This window comes from Mustelus asterias, unplaced genomic scaffold, assembly GCF_964213995.1.
Source record: "Mustelus asterias unplaced genomic scaffold, sMusAst1.hap1.1 HAP1_SCAFFOLD_192, whole genome shotgun sequence".
NCBI lineage: Eukaryota > Metazoa > Chordata > Chondrichthyes > Carcharhiniformes > Triakidae > Mustelus > Mustelus asterias.
In genome coordinates this window covers 4,947-22,871 of record NW_027590185.1, presented here as the reverse complement: position 1 = coordinate 22,871, position 17,925 = coordinate 4,947, and the positions used below count along the sequence as shown (strand labels likewise).

At 46.4% G+C, this 17,925-nt stretch overlaps 2 protein-coding genes across 2 annotated transcripts; one reads left to right on the top strand and one right to left on the bottom strand.

The window, feature by feature from the left end:
- Positions 1-1,548: 1,548 nt before the first annotated feature.
- LOC144485361 (uncharacterized) lies at positions 1,549-5,358 on the bottom strand. Its single transcript, XM_078203558.1, has 2 exons — positions 5,318-5,358; positions 1,549-3,647 (listed from the first exon to the last, which is right to left on the bottom strand). The coding sequence occupies exon 2, from the start codon at positions 3,249-3,251 to the stop codon at positions 2,409-2,411; it is 843 nt and encodes a 280-aa protein (XP_078059684.1). The 5' UTR covers positions 3,252-3,647; positions 5,318-5,358; the 3' UTR covers positions 1,549-2,408.
- A 7,089-nt stretch (positions 5,359-12,447) lies between these two features.
- On the top strand, positions 12,448-13,385 carry LOC144485365 (uncharacterized). Its single transcript, XM_078203562.1, has one exon. The coding sequence runs from the start codon at positions 12,448-12,450 to the stop codon at positions 13,288-13,290; it is 843 nt and encodes a 280-aa protein (XP_078059688.1). The 3' UTR covers positions 13,291-13,385.
- The last annotated feature ends 4,540 nt before the right edge of the window (positions 13,386-17,925 follow it).

Sequence of the window (17,925 nt, the reverse complement as noted above, 5' to 3'; positions counted from 1 at the left end):
CCTGTTTTCTTTTGTTTGCCAATGATTTTTAAACTTTGTTATTTTTTGATATAAAGAAGATCCTGCTTTTCACAATGCATTTGACTCCCTTGTTTGTGGAGTGAAGTTCCCACAATTGTAAAGCAGGAGATTAGTTAAATGGACAGCCTGAATTGAGAGACAATTAAAGAATAAATGATTCATTAATACAGATGTTAGGCTGGAAATGTAAATTTGAACACAACAGTTTATAACGTTTGGAATTATAAACATACTATGAATGGTTAAAATGCTGTGGAGATTATAAAATGTTCCCTTCTGAGGCCAAGAGAATAGAAAAAAACAGATAACAAGACTTGTTAGCGTGGCACGGTGCCACAGTGGTTAGCACTGCTGCCTCACAGTGCCAGGGACCTGGGTTCGATTCCCGGCTTGGGTGACACTGTGGAGTCTGCACATTCTCCCCGTGTCTGCGTGGGTTTCCTCCGGGTGCTCCTGTTTGTTCCCACAGTCCAAAAGACGTGCGAGTTAGGTGGATTGACTATGCTAAATTCTCTGTGTACCTGAACAGATGCCGGAGTGTTGCGACGAGGGGGATTTTCCCAGTAACTTCATTGCAGTGTTAATGTCAGCCTACTTGTGACATTAATAAATAAACTTTAAAACATTGTTAACATTGACTGGAGGGAATGAATTAGCTCCTGTTCAAGATGTCTCAACATTGAATGGCTGATGTTAACCAATTATTGGTCGACACTCAGGCTACCCCAAGCTAACAGATATCGTTTGAGAGAAAGGATAGTCTTAAATTTCAGACAATGTGTGCAATTAGCTAAAAACCAAACCAGTTTCATTATTGACAAGTTATAGACCAATTGGCTAATTCCCAACAATTGGCTGAGCTGGGCTTTCTACATTCTGAAAGTATAAAAAAGGGGATTCAAGAAACCAATTTGGCAAAAGTTTTTAAAAGTTCAAAGTTTTTTAAAGTTTATTTATTAGTGTCACACATTCACACTGCAATGAAGTTACTCTGAAAATCCCCCAGTCACCACACTCTGGCGCCTGTTCGGGTAAACTGAGGGAGAATTTAGCATGCTCAATGTACCTAACCAGCAAGTCCTTCGGTCTGTGGGAGAAAACCCACACAGACAGGGGAAGAATATGCAGACTCTGCATAGACAGTGACCCAAGGCGGGACTCAAACCCGGGTCTCTGGCGCTGTGAGGCAGCAGTGCGAACCACTGTGTCCTACAGAGAGGTGTTGGGAGCTGTTGATTTTACAAGTTATCCGTGTTCTCAGAGCCACCACTTCATGTCCTGGTCTGAGAGGGATGGAGAGAAGTTAAAGTTAAGCTTTCTCCTTTACTGTTGATCGATACTTTGCTTTTTTAAATCTTTCTGACTTGTTACATTTTTAATGGTGAATAAACTTTCTGAATTCACCATTTAAAGTGTTCTTTCTTGCCACATGGTTAAGTCACTGGAACCTGGGTGAGTTATGATTAGGGAGGTTGTTGTAAACAAGTGATCCCCATAAATCTTAGTTCAAACAAATCAAAATTCTTACATATGGAATGCAATCCTTTATTCTGAGAGAAATTGAACAGAGAAGTAAAGATGTTCTGCTTCAGTTATACAGGGCGTTGCTGAAACTGCATCTTGAATAGTGGCTGCAGTTTTTGTCTCCTATTAAACAAAGGATTGTAGAATCCCTACAGTACAGACAGAGGCCGTTCTGTCCATCGAGTCTGTACCAAACACCATCCCATCCAGGCCCTATTCCCATAACCACATGCATTTACTCCAGCCAGTCCGCCTGGCACTAAGGGTCAATTTAGCACAGCCAATCAACCTAACCCACACATCTTTGGACTGTGGGAGGAAACCGGAGCACCCGGAGGAAACCCACGCAGACACGGGGAGAATGTGCAAACTCCACACAGACAGACAGTGACCCAGGCTGGAATTGAACCTGGGCCCCTGGCGTTGTGAGGCAGCAGTGCTAACCACTGTGCTGCCGTGCTGTCCCATTTTATAAATACCATGGAAGCAGTTCAGAGGAGATTTACTAGATTGATTCCCAATCCAGTAGTGTGAAATATTAACACTGTTTCTCTCTCCATAAATGTTGCCAGACCTAATGCATTTTTCCAGTCCTTTCTGTATTTATTTCAGATCTACCTGTGGTGGTAGGAAAAACACTATTTACTATCCAGGATAAATAAATGTCCTTCATCAGCTTTTGTGGATCATTTCAGTGGAAATGTGCTCTCCCAGGCTCAAAGAGCATCAGCCCACTGGAAGCAAAGTCGTGAGACCGGCCAGTCCAGCAGAAAGAAACCCTCCGACCCTCCCACTTCACCAACTGTCAGAATGAACATGGTTCAGTCCTGGATGTGATTGATAGCAGCATCCAACCCCTGTCATCACTTGTGAACTTGCTGGTGTCTCCGCAGGCTGGATGACTGAGTGAATCCCTTCCCACACACAGAGCAGATGAACGGTCTCTCCCCAGTGTGAACTCGCTGGTGCTCCCGCAGGCTGAATGAAGTTCTAAATCTCTTTGTGCAGTGAGAGCAGCTGAACGGTCTCTCCTCAGTGTGAATGCGCTGGTGGATAACCAGATCCCGAGAGCTTTTGAAACCACTGCCACAGTCAGAGCATTTAAAGGGTCTCTCCTGGGTATGAGTGAGATTGTGACTCAGCAGGCTGGATGAATGAGTGAATCCCTTCCCACACACAGAGCAGGTGAACGGTCTCTCCCTGGTGTGAATTCGCTGGTGCTCCCGCAGGTGAGATAACGTTCTAAATGTCTTTGTGCAGTGAGAGCAGCTGAACGGTCTCTCCCCAGTGTGAATCCGCTGGTGGATCGTCAGTTCCCGAGAGCTTTTGAAACCATTTCCACAGTCAGAGCATTTAAAGGGTCTCTCATTGCTGTGAGTGACTTTGTGTTTTGACAGATTGGATAACTGCATAAATCCTTTCCCACACACCAAGCAGGTGAATGGTCTCTCTCCAGTGTGAACGCGCTGGTGTCTCTGCAGATCGGGTAAATGAGCGAATCCGTTCCCACACTCAAAGCAGATGAATGCTCTTTCTCCAGTGTGAACCAGCTGATGTCGCTGCAGATGATATAACCGAGTGAATCTCTTCCCACACACAGAACAGGTGTACGGCTTCTCTCCAGTGTGAATACGTCGATGAATTTGCAGCTCAGAGGGGGTTTTGCAACCCTTCCCACAGTCCCCACATTTCCACAGTTTCTCCATGTTGCAGGTGTCCTTGTGTTGCTCCAGGTTTGACCATCAGTTGAAGTCTCACACAGAACAAGATTATAGTGCCCTGCTGCGATGGTGCAATATTTTTTCAGGCTGTGTAACTGGGAGGCTCTTTCCTCAGTCACTGCATGGGAAAATCTCAGTTGATTTTGTGTGTGTGTGTGTGTGTGTGTGTGTGTGTGTGTGTGTGTGTGTGTGTGTGTGAGTCCTGTTCCAGTCACAATGATGTTTAAAGACTGCTAAAGCCGATAGAACAGAGAAACATTTCTCCTTCTGGATTCAAAGACCGAAGATATTCAGGTCCCGATGAATTGAGTGACTCTGTCGGATGTTGATGTGATGTTTGGTTTGAGATTTCTGTCTGTAAAATCCTCAACTTCTGATATCCTGTAAAAGGAGTTTACAAAGGTTATCACTGACAGTACAGGATAGAAATTCAGAACAGACAATTCGAGTTTCCATGGAACATTATTTCCACTCTCATTCCCCAAGAGCTGCAAATCTCCATCCCACACACTCTCCCTCCATTCTCACTCTGCTGTATCTAATATTCACCCTCCCAATTCTCCTGTAGGTGCTGATTGACAGATCCATGCTCACTGCTTCCTGTCCTGGACAGAGAGAGCTGGAAATCTCCATGCAGGCTGCCAGACAGATATATGTCTATCTGACTGGACTAACAATGTGTGGAACATACTGACTGGATTCACTTCCTTTCCCTTCAGTTGCTGCAAGTCCCAATTTCCCCCAGAATGAGAAAAGAAATGGAAAGGGGGAGAAAATAAAGTGTTTTACTCACAGATGTTGGCCTCTTTTAAGGCCAAACCAAATAAACAAACTCAAGTTAAATCAGGACAAAGTAAAAGGGGCAGCTCCCCAAAAGGAGGGGGAACAGCCCGAACAAAAATCAAAGTACAAAGGAAACTTAAAACCATCAAATCAAAGTGTGATTATTAGGGTCGATAACGCACCCCAACACCTGCAGTGCCCAACGGGGGCGGAAGGCGTCAACCGCGCCCGTGGACACCACATGCTCCCTCTCCAGGGACACCTGGCCACGAACGTAGCCGCAGTAGAGGGGCAGACAGTCAGGGTGGACGGCTCCCTCGATCGCCCGCTGCCTGGACCGATAAATGGCACGCTTCGCCAGGCCCATAGAAATCATAGAAATCATAGAAACCCTACAGCGCAGAAGGAGGCCATTCGGCCCATCGAGTCTGCACCGACCACAATCCCACCCAGGCCCTACCCCCACATATTTACCCGCTAATCCCTCTAACCTACGCATCCCAGGATTCTAAGGGGCAATTTTTAACCTGGCCAATCAACCTAACCCGCACATCTTTGGATGTGGGAGGAAACCGGAGCACCCGGAGGAAACCCACGCAGACACGAGGAGAATGTGCAAACTCCACACAGACAGCGACCCGAGCCAGGAATCGAACCCGGGACCCTGGAGCTGTGAAGCAGCAGCGCTAACCACTGTGCTATCGTGCCGCCCAGGAGCAGGTTCACGAGGAAGTCGCCATCCCGACCCGCCCCTCTCTGCGTGGGTTTCCTCCGGGTGCTCCGGTTTCCTCCCACGGTCCAAAGATGTGCGGGTTAAGTTGATTGGCTATGCTAAAACAAATTGCCACTTAGTGTCCTGGGATGCATAAATTCGAAGGATTAGCGGGTAAAATATGTAGGGATATGGGGGTAGGGCCTGGGTGGGATTGTGGTCGGTGCAGACTCGATGGGCCGAATGGCCTCTTTCTGTGCTGTAGGGTTTCTATGATTCTATTGTCCCTCTGAAGACAGAGGTTCTGAACCAGCCCCTGAAACCACGCCCATTGTGACCCGCCACCGACAGCAGCGCATGCGCTCTCCTTCCCCGCTGAAACAAGATGGCGGACGATAACCGGGGCCTGTTCCCGGGATAAAAGCCTGGGAGCTGTAAACCCGGGACCTGCAGGGTCTATTCGGGCCGTGCGGCCTACAGCGGGTGTTTGTGAAGCCAGAGCTCCCTCCCTACCCCGACTCCCGGCTCCATTTCTCCCGCAGCCCCACCGACTCACCCGTTGAAAAAAGCATCTCCCGCATTCATGGGGCTCTGGGCAAAGTGACACTGCGCACGCTCCAGATATAGCACCGCGCCTGCGCAATAGGCTCCTGTGGAATGAATAGGACACTTTCACACCCGCAGGGGCACCTGGGAATTAACGGCGTCATTGTCGATCAAAGACAATAATAGAAAATTATCTTGTGCAATTAAGATCAATTAATTTTAAAAAATGCATTCCTCGGAATTTGTGCGCTGCCATTCTCTATTTCTAAAATTGATTTAAACCAGTGCTCTCCTGTGGGAATACCCCGAGTTTTTAAAACTTTTCCCACTGGTTTCCTCTCCTCTCTCTGCTCTCCTGAAGGTGCTCATACTGGTTGGGTAAATCCCACAGAGACTGGTTTCTTTCACTTTCTTTCTCCTGATGCTGAATATTCTGTTTTATGGAATGATACATCACAAATGGAAACCACTTGGCACATCCTGCCCAGTCGGGCTGTCTTTAAGATCTGTCCAATTAATCCCACAGCCCTGCTGGCAGAGTGAGAACAACATCTATTTATACTGCAGCAATGTAGGAGGTGAATGGAAAATGTTTTCCAGTTGCATACCTCTCAGACACACTCACCCCTAGAAAGATAAATTGGCCTGTGTACTAAGAACAAAGAAAATTGCAGCACAGGAACAGGCCCTTCGGCCCTCCAAGCCTGCACCGACCATACTGCCCGACTTAACTAAAACCCACTACCCTTCCAGGGACCATATCCCTCTATTCCCATCTCATTCATGTACTTGTCAAGACGCCGCTTAAAAGTCACTACCGTATCTGCTTCCACTACCTCCCCCGGCAATGAATACCAGGCACCCACCACTCTCTGTGTAAAAAATCTGCCTCGTACATCTCTTTTAAACTTTACCCCTCGCACCTTAAACCTATTTCCCCCAGTAATTGACTCTTCCACCCTGGGAAAAAGCTTCTGAGCATCCACTCTTTCCATGCCTCTCATAATCTTGTAGACTTCTATTAGGTCTCCCCTCAACCTCCATCGCTCAAGTGAGAACAAACCAAGTTTCTCCAACCTCTCCTCATAGCTTATGCCCTCCATACCAGGCAACATCCTGGTAAATCTTTTCTGGACCCTCTCCAAAGCCCCCACATCCTTCTGGTAGTGTGGCGAACAGAATTGAACACTATATTCCAAGTGCGGCCTAACTAAGGTTCTATAAAGCTGCAACATGACTTGTCAATTTTTAAACTCAATGCCCCAGCTGATGAAGGTAAGCATGCCGTATGCCTTCTTGATGACCTTCTCCACCTGCATTGCCACTTTCAGTAATCTGTGTACTTGTACACCCAGATTCCTTTGCCTATCAATATTATTAAAGGTTCTACCATTTACCGTATATTTCCTATTTGTATTACTCCTTCCAAAATGCATTACCTCACATTTGTCCGGATTAAACTCCATCTGCCATCTCTCCATCCAAGTCTCCAACTGGTCTATATCCTGCTGTATCCTCTGATGGTCCTCATCGCTATCTGCAAATCCACCAACCTTTGTGTCGTCCGCAAACTTACTAATCAAACCAGTTACATTTTCCTCCAAATCATTTATATATGTCATATATATCCTGTGTGAATTCGCTGTTGTGTCCAAAGACTGGATGGCCCAGCAAAATCCTTCCCACACAAGGAGCAGGTGAACAATCTCTCCCCAGTGTGAACTCGCTGATGTGCACTGAGGTTGGATGAACATGAGAACCCCTTTCCACAGGTGGAGCAGCTGAACGACCTCTCCTCAGTGTGAATTTGCTGGTGTAACAGCAGGTGGGAGGAGATAGTGAATCCTTTCCCACACGCAGAACAGATGAATGGCCTCTCTCCAGTGTGACTGTGTCTATGGTTTTCCAGCAAGTATGGATAATTGAATCCTTTATCACAATCATCACATTTCCATGGTTTCTCCATTTTCCCAGCCCCAATGTGACCGTGTCGATGGGTTTCCAACCGGGATGGACAATTGAATCCTTTACCACAATCCTCACATTTCCACGGTTTGTCCATGGTGCTGGTATCCTTCTGTCTCTCCAGGTTGGATGATTAGTTGAAGCCTCATCCACATACAGACCATGGTGTGATGTTTTTCAGGCTACGTAACTGGTTAAAGCTCTATCCACAGTCAGTTCACTGGAGCACGCTCACTCGGGTGTGCGTGTGTGTCTCAGTTCTTTTTCTGTCACATTGAATTTTGAAATTTTCTTCCACTGACAAAACAGGGAATGATTTATCCCTCCACTGTCAAAAACAATCATATTTAGGTCATGATGAATCGAATGGCTCTGTCAGACTTTGATGTGAAGTTTAGTTTGAGTTTCCTGTCTGTGAATCTTTCTCTTCCAGACAAAGAGTTTTTAAAAAACTGCTTCAGAACAGACAATTTCAGTTTCCACGAAAGATTTCTCTGTCTCATTTATCTTGAGCTGTAATCCCCATCCCACACACTCTCTCTTGTCCCTGAGCTGAAATCAAACTCATTGCCCCATCTCCACTCTGAGCCCAGCTCCCTCTCCCTCCAGCTGGATTCAGTCCTCCAGACCATGGACTGATTGAGATGACAATCAAGGAGTCAATTGTTTTCCTTCCAAGTCAGGGGACGTGCAGCCCGACTGACTCTGTTGTTACCACAATAGGCACATGTGCTCTGCTCACCAATGAAAGACCATGGTGACCATTAACATGGGCCTGTTCCTTGGAAAAGCTCCATTTTATTTGTGCCACAACAGCAGCGGAATTACCTCCTTCACAGGCACATAGGTATCATCAGTCACAGAAAATAATTGCAGCTGGTGTCTCAAATCTCATTTTACCATTTGCTCCCAGACATTCTCAATTCAATTTTGAAATGCAAACTGAAATCTGGCATTGTGGGGTAAATTAAACACATTTTAATGGTCATTTTCAGAATGACTATTCTCAAGAATTAATTCCCAAGTCAGGAAATTAAAATTCTCATCAGCAATGTAGGCGGCACAGTGGTTAGCACTGCTGTCGCACAGCTCCAGGGACCTGGGTTCGATTCCCAACTTGGGTCACTGTCCATGTGGAGTCTGCCCATTCTCCCCATGTCTGCGTGGGTTTTCTCCTGATGCTCTGGTTACCTTCCATCGTCCAAAGATATGCCAGTTAGGTGCATTGGCTATGCAAAATTGCCCCTTAGTGTCCTGGGATGAGTAAATTAGAGGGATGAGCAGGTTACATATGTGGGGGAATGGGAATAGGGCAACGGTGGATTGTTGTCGGTGCAGACTCGATGGGCCGAATAACCACCTTCAGCACTGTAGCGATTCTATGAAATACTTTGGGAGAATTGCTATTTTAATGGGTATTTTCACAAATGCTATAAAATGATTTTTCAAAACAAATTAATATTTTAATGATTAATAAATAAAAAGCATTTAATAAAACAACCACCCAGTGTGGGATTCGGGATTCTAAGTCAGGGTTTCTGAGCTCCAGGAAGCACTAACTGAACCAGCCGGGAATTGTCTCCACAAAACTTCCCCAACTCCCTCCCGGGAAAAAGCTGCAAACCCGGGAGCTGCAGCTTTTTACTGGGGGTGTTGGAGCCTCCAGCGGGTGTTTGTGAATCCTCCCCGCCCACCTCCCAGGGTTTCCTTCCTTCCCAGAGATCAGAGTCCTCATTGATTTGATGCCAAAGTGTAACCTCTTATTTATTGTCCCCCTCCCCCATCCTCTGATGTGAACCATCCTCCAGTGGCTGAGCCAGGATGGGGCCGTTAACCTGGGCCTGTTCCCGGGAGGGAGGGAGGGAGGGAGAAGCCCCGCAGCTGCAAACCAGGGAGCTGACAATGATTCTGAAGGGTTTGCGGATCCACAAAGTGTTTCCAAATCTTCCCAGCCACCGCCTAACGCTGACTCCGCTTCTCGGGACAAACAAGCGCCAAGGACAGTAATGACACTGCGCATGCTCCACATCACAATGCCCGGGGGCTGATTGACGGCAGCTCCGAACCAATAGGAAGAGGGGGCGGGGCTGGAGGACCGAGCGGGAGCGGCTGATCCTCCAACCAATCGGAGTGAATGAGAGGCGGAACCTGAAGCATGCGCAGTGCGGGTAATGGCGACGGACGGTTTTCACTTGGAAGCGAGATCAATACGAGGTAGAGGGTGACGTGCGGGAAATGATAAATGTGGCGGGTGGGTGGACAGGCTTTGTAAACATGTTGTTCAAACCCAAACCCCGGAAATGAACTTCCCGGTCCCCCCCTTTGTCCCAAATGGAGCGGCAGCTTGTAGTGTTAGACCCGGGCTGACTGCCGCCATTGAGGCTGCATGTGGGAGGCCGGCAGGGATTGTGATCGGAGAGTGAAGCCCTGACGTCACAATGGAATGGGTGAGAGTGTGACGTCACAATGGAATGGGTGTGAATGTGACGTCACAATGGAATGGGTGAGAGTGTGACGTCACAATGGAATGGGTGAGAGTGTGACGTCACAAAGGAATGGGTGAGAGTGTGACGTCACAATGGAATGGGTGTGGGTGTGACGTCACAATGGAATGGGTGTGGGTGTGACATCACAATGGAATGGGTGTGGGTGTGACGTCACAATGGAATGGGTGAGAGTGTGATGTCACAATGGAATGGGTGAGAGTGTGACGAGAGTTGTATAGAACGTTGGTTCGGCCGCATTTGGAATACTGCGCCCAGTTCTGGTCACCACACTACCAGAAGGACGTGGAGGCTTTGGATAGAGTACAGAGGAGGTTTACCAGGATATTGCCTGGTACAGAGGGGCTTAGTTATGAGGAGAGATTGGGTAAACTGGGGTTGTTCTCCCTGGAAAGACGGAGAATGAGGGGAGATCTAATAGAGGTGTACAAGATTATGAAGGGGATAGATAGGGTGAACAGTGGGAAGATTTTTCCCAGGTTGGAGGTGACGATCACGAGGGGTCACGGGCTCAAGGTGAGAGGGGCGAAGTATAACTCAGATATCAGAGGGACGTTTTTTACACAGTGGGTGGTGGGGGCCTGGAATGCGCTGCCAAGTAGGGTGGTGGAGGCAGGCACGCTGACATCGTTTAAGACTTACCTGGATAGTCACATGAGCAGCCTGGGAATGGAGGGATACAAACAATTGGTCTAGTTGGACCATGGAGCGACACAGGCTTGGAGGGCCGAAGGGCCTGTTTCCTGTGCTGTACTGTCCTTTGTTCTTTGTCACAATGGAATGGGTGAGGGTTCCAGATGAGCTGAGACTGGGCTGGAGTCGGGCGATGGCACTGACATGTGGCCCGGTGGCACAGTGGTTAGTGCAGCTGCCTAACAGCGCCAGGGACCCGGGTTCAATTCCAGCCTCAGGTCGCTGTCTGTGCAGAGGTTCTACATTCTCCCCGTGTCTGTGTGGGTTTCCTTCCACAGTCCAAAGATGTGCCGGTTAGACGGATTGGCCATGATAAATTGTCACTTGGTATCAGGGGGATTAACAGGTAAATATGTGGATTGGGCCTGGGTGGGATTGTTGTCGGTGCAGGCTCGATGGGCTGAATGGCCTCCTTCTACACTGTATTTTATTATTCATTATTATTATTAATTACTATTCTGATTTCCAGCTGTTTCTGAGTTTTAACTGTATCCTCTATTGTGAACACCGAGGCAAAATACTTGTTCAATTCATCTCCCAGCTTCTTATTTTTCATTATCAATTCCTGGACTCACTTTCTATTAGACAGTTAAGAAATGAGGTGGAGCAAGTGACTGAAGTGTCAGTCAGGGAGCACTATTGGGAGCAACAATAATTTCAAATAGTTTTGGAAAAGATAGGACAGGTCCACAGGTCAAGGCCCTAAACTGGAGCAGGGCCACTTTTGTGGGCATTAGGCAGGATCGAGCAGATGTCGATTCGGTGAGTTTGTTTGAAGGGAAAGGAATGACTGGCAAATGGGAGGTTTTAAAAGTGTGATATCAAGAATCCAGGGGCAGTATATTCCTGTTAAGATGAAGGGAAAGAATGGTAAATTTAAGGATCTCTGGCAGACAAGGGACATTGAGGCTCTGGTCAGGTAAAAGGAGGAAGCATACATTGGGTTTAGGCAATCGGGGACAAGTGAATCACTCTGACTATAAAAAGTGTAAGAAAATACTGAAGAGGGAAATCAGGAGGACAAAAAGAGGGTCTGATATGGATCTGGCAGGTAAGATTAAAGAAAATTCCAAGAGGTTCTATCGCTATATTAAGAGTAAAAGGGTGGACAGAGAGAGAATAGATCCCCTTAAAAATCAGTATGGCCATCTGTGTGTGGAGCCACAGGAGATGGGTGAGATTTTTAATGAATACTTCTCCTCTGTGTTTACTGCGGAGAGCACCATGGGTGCTAAAGAAATAAGGGAAACAAGTGGTGATGTCTTGGGCACACGCATGTTACTTGGGAGGAGGTATCTGCAGCCTTATAAAAGCAAATTACTGCGGATGCTGGAATCTGAAACCAAGAGAGAAATTGGTGGAAAATCTCAGCAGGTCTGGCAGCATCTGTAAGGAGAGAAAAGAGCTGATGTTTCTTGTCTAGATGACCCTTTGTCAAAGCTCTGAAACATCAGTTCTTTTCTCCGTACAGATGCTGCCAGACCTGCTGAGAATGGGGAGAGAGTGTGTGGGATGGAGATTTACAGCTTTTGGGGAATGAGAGAGGAAAGAATGTTCCATAGAAATTGTCTGTTCTGAATTTCTATCCTGTACTGACACTGATGACTTTTGTAAACTCATTTTCCAGGATATTGAAAGAGGAATCACAGGCTGAAATCGCAAATGTCACGTCTCGACGTGACAGAATCATATTCCTTGCGACCTCAATATCATCGGACTTTGAATCCAGAAGGAGAAATGATTGTCCAGTCTGTCGATTTGAAAAGATTTGAAATGTCAGTGTGAGTGAAAAAGCATCAACACACTGCCACACTCGAGTGAGTGTGTTCCAATGCACTGACTAAAGAGCTTTAACCAGTTACATAGTCTGAATAAATATCACACCATTCACAGCGGGGAGAGACTGTAATCTTGTTCTGTGTGTGGACGAAGTTTCAACTAATTGTCCACTCAAGAGAGAGGTAAGGACACCTGCACCATGGAGAAACCATGGAAATGTGTAGACTGTGGGAAGGGATACAGAGCCCCATCAGAGCTGGAAGCTCATCGGCGCATCCACACTGGGGAGAGACCATTCACCTGCTCTCAATGTGGGAAGGGATTCATTCAGTTATCCGACCTGCAGAGACACCAGCGAGTTCACACTGGGGAGAAACCATTCACCTGCTCTCAGTGTGGGAAGAGATTCACTCAGTTATCCAGCCTGCGGACACACCAGCAAGTTCACACTGGGGAGAAACCATTCACCTGCTCTCAGTGTGGGAAGGGATTCCCTCGGTTATCCCACCTACAGAGACACCAGCAAGTTCACACTGGGGAGAGACCATTCACCTGCTCTCAGTGTGGGAAGGGATTCACTCGGGTATCCAACCTGCGGGCACACCAGCGAGTTCACACTGGGGAGAGGCCATTCACCTGCTCCCAGTGTGGGAAGGGATTCACTCAGTTATCCAGCCTGCTGACACACCAGCGAGTTCACACTGGGGAGAGGCCGTTCACCTGCTCACAGTGTGAGAAGGGATTCACTCAGTTATCCAACTTGCAGACACACCAGCGAGTTCACACTGTAGAGAAACCATTCACCTGCTCTCAGTGTGGAAAGGGATTCACTCAGTCATCTGACCTGCGGAGACACCAGCAAGTTCACACTGGAGAGAGGCCATTCACCTGCTCTCAGTGTGGAAAGGGATTCACTCAGTCATCTGACCTGCGGAGACACCAGCAAGTTCACACTGGGGAGTGGCCATTCACCTGCTCTGTGTGTGGGAAGGGTTTCAGCGTTTCATCCCGGCTGCTGAGACATCAACAAGTTCACGAGTGATGACAGGGGTTGGATTCTGCTGTTATTGTTTCTGCTCTCAGTTACATCCAGGACTGCATTTTGTTCATTCTCACAGTTGGTCAATGGGAAGGGTCAGAGGGTTTCTTTGTGATGGACTGGCCGGTCTCAGCCTCCAGTGGGCTGATGCTATTTGTGTCTTTTTGTGAATACCTGATTTCAAATGTCACAAGGATCACAGAGTGACAGGGTGTTAGGAAGTTTAGAGATATTTAGTCAGAAGAAAACAGAGGTTGGCAGTGCAAAGGTACATTTCTGAATGGAGGGCTGTGACAAGTGACATTCCTCAGCGATCAGTGCTGGGACTTTTGCTGTTTGTAATATATATAAATGATTTGGAGGAAAATGTAACTGGTTTGATTGGTAAGTTTGTGGATGACACAAAGGTTGGTGGAATTGCGGATAGCGATGGGGACCGGCAAAGGATACAGCAGGATATAGATCAGTTGGAGACTTGGGCGGAGAGATGGCAGATGAAGTTTAATCTGGACAAATGTGAGGTAATGCATTTTGGAAGGTCTAATACAGATGGGAAATATACATTAAATGGCAGAACCCTCAAGAATATTCATAGGCAGAGGGATCTGGGTGTACAGGTACACAGGTCATTGAAAGTGGCAATGTAGGTGGAGAAGATAATCAAGAAGGCATATGGCATGCTTGCCTTCATCGGCCGGGGCATTGAGTTTAAAAATTGGTAAGTCATGTTGCAGCTTTATAGAACCTTAGTTAGACCGCACTTGGAATCTAGTGTTCAATTCTGGTCATCACACTACCAGAAGGATATGGAGGCTTTGGAGAGGGTACGGAAAATATTTATCAGGATGTTGTCTGGTGTGGAGGGCATTAGCTATGAGGAGAGGTTGGAGAAACTTGGTTTGTTCTCACTGGAACGACGGAGGTTGAGGGGGGCGACCTGATAGAAGTCTACAAGATTATGAGAGGAATGGACAGAGTGGATAATCAGAAGCTTTTTCGCAGGGTGGAAGAGTCAATGACTAGGGGGCATTGTTTTAGGGTGCGAGGGGCAAGGTTTAAAGGAGATGTACAAGGCAGGTTTTTTACACAGAGGGTGGTGGGTGCCTGGAACCCGTTGCCGGGGGAGGTAGTGGAAGCAGATATGATCGTGACTTTTAAGATGTGTCTTGACAAATATAAGAATAGCATAGGAATAGAGGGATGTGGTCCCCGGAAAGGTATTTGCGGAAGGATATATTGGCCTTGGAGGCAGTGCAGAGAAGGTTCACCAGGTTGATACCAGAGATGAGGGGTGTTGATTATGAGGAGAGACTGAGCAGATTGGGTTTGTACTCGTTGGAATTTAGAAGGCTGAGGGGGGATCTTATAGAGACCTATAAGATAATGAAGGGGCGGGATAGGGTAGAGGTGGAGAGATTCTTTCCACTTAGAAAGGAAGCTAGAACTAGAGGGCACAGCCTCAAAATAAAGGGGGGTCAGTTTAGGACAGAGTTGAGGAGGAACTTCTTCTTCTCAGAGGGTGGTGAATCTCTGGAATTCTCTGCCCACTGAAGTGGTGGAGGCTACCTCGTTGAATATGTTTAAATCACTGATAGATGGATTCCTGATCGGTAAGGGAATTAGGGGTTATGGGGATTAGGCGGGTAAGTGGAACTGATCCACTTCAGGTCAGCCATGATCTGATTGAATGGTGGGGCAGGCTCGAGGGGCTTGATGGCCTACTCCTGCTCCTATTTCTTATGTTCTTAAAGGTAGGGGGTTTTAGTTCAGACGGGCAGCATGGTTGCTGCAGGCTTGGAGGGCCAAAGGCCTTGTTTCTGTGCTGTAATTTTCTTTGTTCTTCGTTCTGTTTGGAACACCCCAAATGCCCATCCAATTTCCTTTTTAATTGTTTATTGTCTCCACTTCCTCCACCCTCGTAGGCAGCGGGTTTCAGGTCATTACCATTCGCTGCATCACAATATTCTTCCTCACATCTCCCCCCCACCATTCTCCCCCTTGCATCTCTGACTCAAAACAAGAAATCTGTGTCCCCTTGTCATCCTTGTCCCTTCAGCTCATGGGAACAGCTTTTCTTTGTCCACCTTATCTAAACCTGTCAGAATCTTGTCCACCTCTATCAAATCTCCCCTCAACCTCCTTTGCTCCAAGGAGAACAACCCCAGCCTGACATTGACACTAAAGAACAAACTAACAGAATATGTTCCTGTCTGAAATCAAATGGGAATGTTTAATTTCTGTTTTAAAGATATTGTGAATATATTGTCCTGGACAAAAAAGGAATTGGAGTAACTCACCTTGGGTGTGGTTGAATGGAATATTTCAATCTGATATCCACCTACAGTCGAGTGAAAGTCTGGAATGTGTACAAAGAACAATACAGCACAGGAACAGGCCCTTCGGCCCTCCAAGCCTGCACCGATCATGTGTTCCTCGCTCGACCATCCGTTTGTATCCCTCTATTCCTAGTCTGTTCATGTGGCTATCTAGATAAGTTTTAAATGATCCTAGCATGTCTGCCTCAACCACCTTGCTTGGCAGTGCATTCCAGGCTCCCACCACCCTCTGTGTAAAATACGTCCCCCGCATATCTGTATTGAACCTTGCCCCCCTTACCTTGAACTTGTGACCCCTTGTGTTTGTCATTTCTGACCTGGGAAAAAGCTTCCAACTGTTCACCCTATCTATGCCCTTCATAATTTTATAAACTTCTATTAGGTCGCCCCTCAACCTCCGTCTTTCCAGTGAGAACAACCCTAGTTTACCCAATCTCTCCTCATAGCGAATACCCTCCATACCAGGCAACATCCTGGTAAACCTCCTCTGCACTCTCTCCAAAGCCTCCACATCCTTCTGGTAGTGTGGCGACCGGAACTGGACGCAGTATTCCAAATGTGGCCGAACCAACGTTCTATATAACTGCAACATCATATGCCAACTTTTATACTCTGCCCCGTCCAATAAAGGCAAGCATGCCATATGCCTTCTTCACCACTTTTTCCACCTGTGTGTTTCATTTGTTTTTTGTGGATGTTTGTCGATGTGTTTTATCATTGTTTTGGGCTACATTTGTTAAGGTTTATCTTTCTGGAGAATTAACCTTACCTTGAGTCTTTAATTAAAGGCATTTTTGGAAGTTTAAAAACAGGATCACAAGAACGCTTAAGTAATTAATTTTGGTTATTGTTGTTGTAAAGCACATGCTAAGTTTCTCTGTTTGTGTATGGATGATATTTGTGTGTTGAATGCTTCAAGCTTTGAGGTTTTCTGTCTGTGATTTAAATCAAACAGATTTTTAACAAAGGAAGTGTGATCAATAAAACTTTTTTTGTTCTGAAGTTGTGAACCTGGAGCCATATTTACTGGCCAGAGACAGGATTCCAGGATATTTTACTAAACATGTGGGAATTTTAATCCGGATACAATTCACCCATGTGAGAATGAGAGTTTTAATTTGTAATGGTTATTTAAAATTTGACACATGTGAAATGATTCTGACCAATCCTGTGTTGGATTGATCTTGGGTTAAACTTCCTGTCAGGTCCAAAGATTTATTCCTGACGCAAGTAACACAAAGAAAGGGAAAATTCTGGAATTGGATACTGAAGAAAAGAGTTTAAAAAGAGAGAGTGTTAAATAGAAATGTTCCCAGACCATGTGGTCATTCGATTAAAACAAAGGAAGAGTGCTGACGTCCATTTGAGAACTTTTAATCCACCCCATTTCTCACTAAGGGAGTCTATGTACAAAGAAAGCCCAAGAAAGACCCCACCAAGGGGGGTCTGGAAAGCATCATGATGGGGGCACCTGTCCATGAGATGATCACAAAGCCCCATAATGCCCAGATACTAATTTTATTGAACCTATAATGCATGTAATCTATCACCATTCTGATGCGCTGAGTAACTGGATAAGAATTGATGATATTCTTTGTTGGGTGGAGTTGCACATGGTCAGCCCCTGTGGCTTCTCCCCGCTGGCGTAACTCAATAAATTGTTTGTCGATTGAATCAGGCACAACACACTGGGTACATTCCCACTTCATCCTTAGGAGTGGCCTGATAGGCCGTGGTCCAGACTCAATGTGGCCTTTGAGGGGTCGTTGTAAATGTGCATTGATAATGGTTGGAAGCACAGATCACCAGGAAATGGTTCCAGCTTTGCCAGTTGACTCTGCTGTGGGAGTGGAAGAGGAATGTTCATGTACAGATTCTCAAACTACCTCTTCACCTCCCATTCCAGAAACACCATTACAAGATTTACCAGTGGTATTGTACAGGTTGCAATGCAACCACAAAGCTCCTGACAGGCTTCCGTATTGTTAAAGACATTACTTTGTTGTATTTCTGTCCTGATGGGGGATTGAAATTTAAGGAGAGGAGAAGTGTTCCAGAGTGTTCTTCACAACCTCTCTCCCTTCTGAGCACGTGCGGGCTTTGGGCGGGGTTTCAGTCTGCAAGTCCAGGCTGGTTCCAATGCTCCTGTTTCCTTTTGTTTGCCAATGATTTTTAAACGTTGTTATTTATTTATATAAAGAACATCCTGCTTTTAACAACACATTTGACTACCTTATTTGTGGAATGAAGTTCCCACAATTGTAAAGCAGGAGATTAGTTAAATGGACAGCCTGAATTGTGT

Coding starts and splice junctions, on each gene's coding strand:
- LOC144485365 (XM_078203562.1), top strand. CDS start 12,448: ATGGAGAAACCATGGAAATGTGTAGACTGTGGGAAGGGATACAGAGCC.
- LOC144485361 (XM_078203558.1), bottom strand. CDS start 3,251: ATGGAGAAACTGTGGAAATGTGGGGACTGTGGGAAGGGTTGCAAAACC.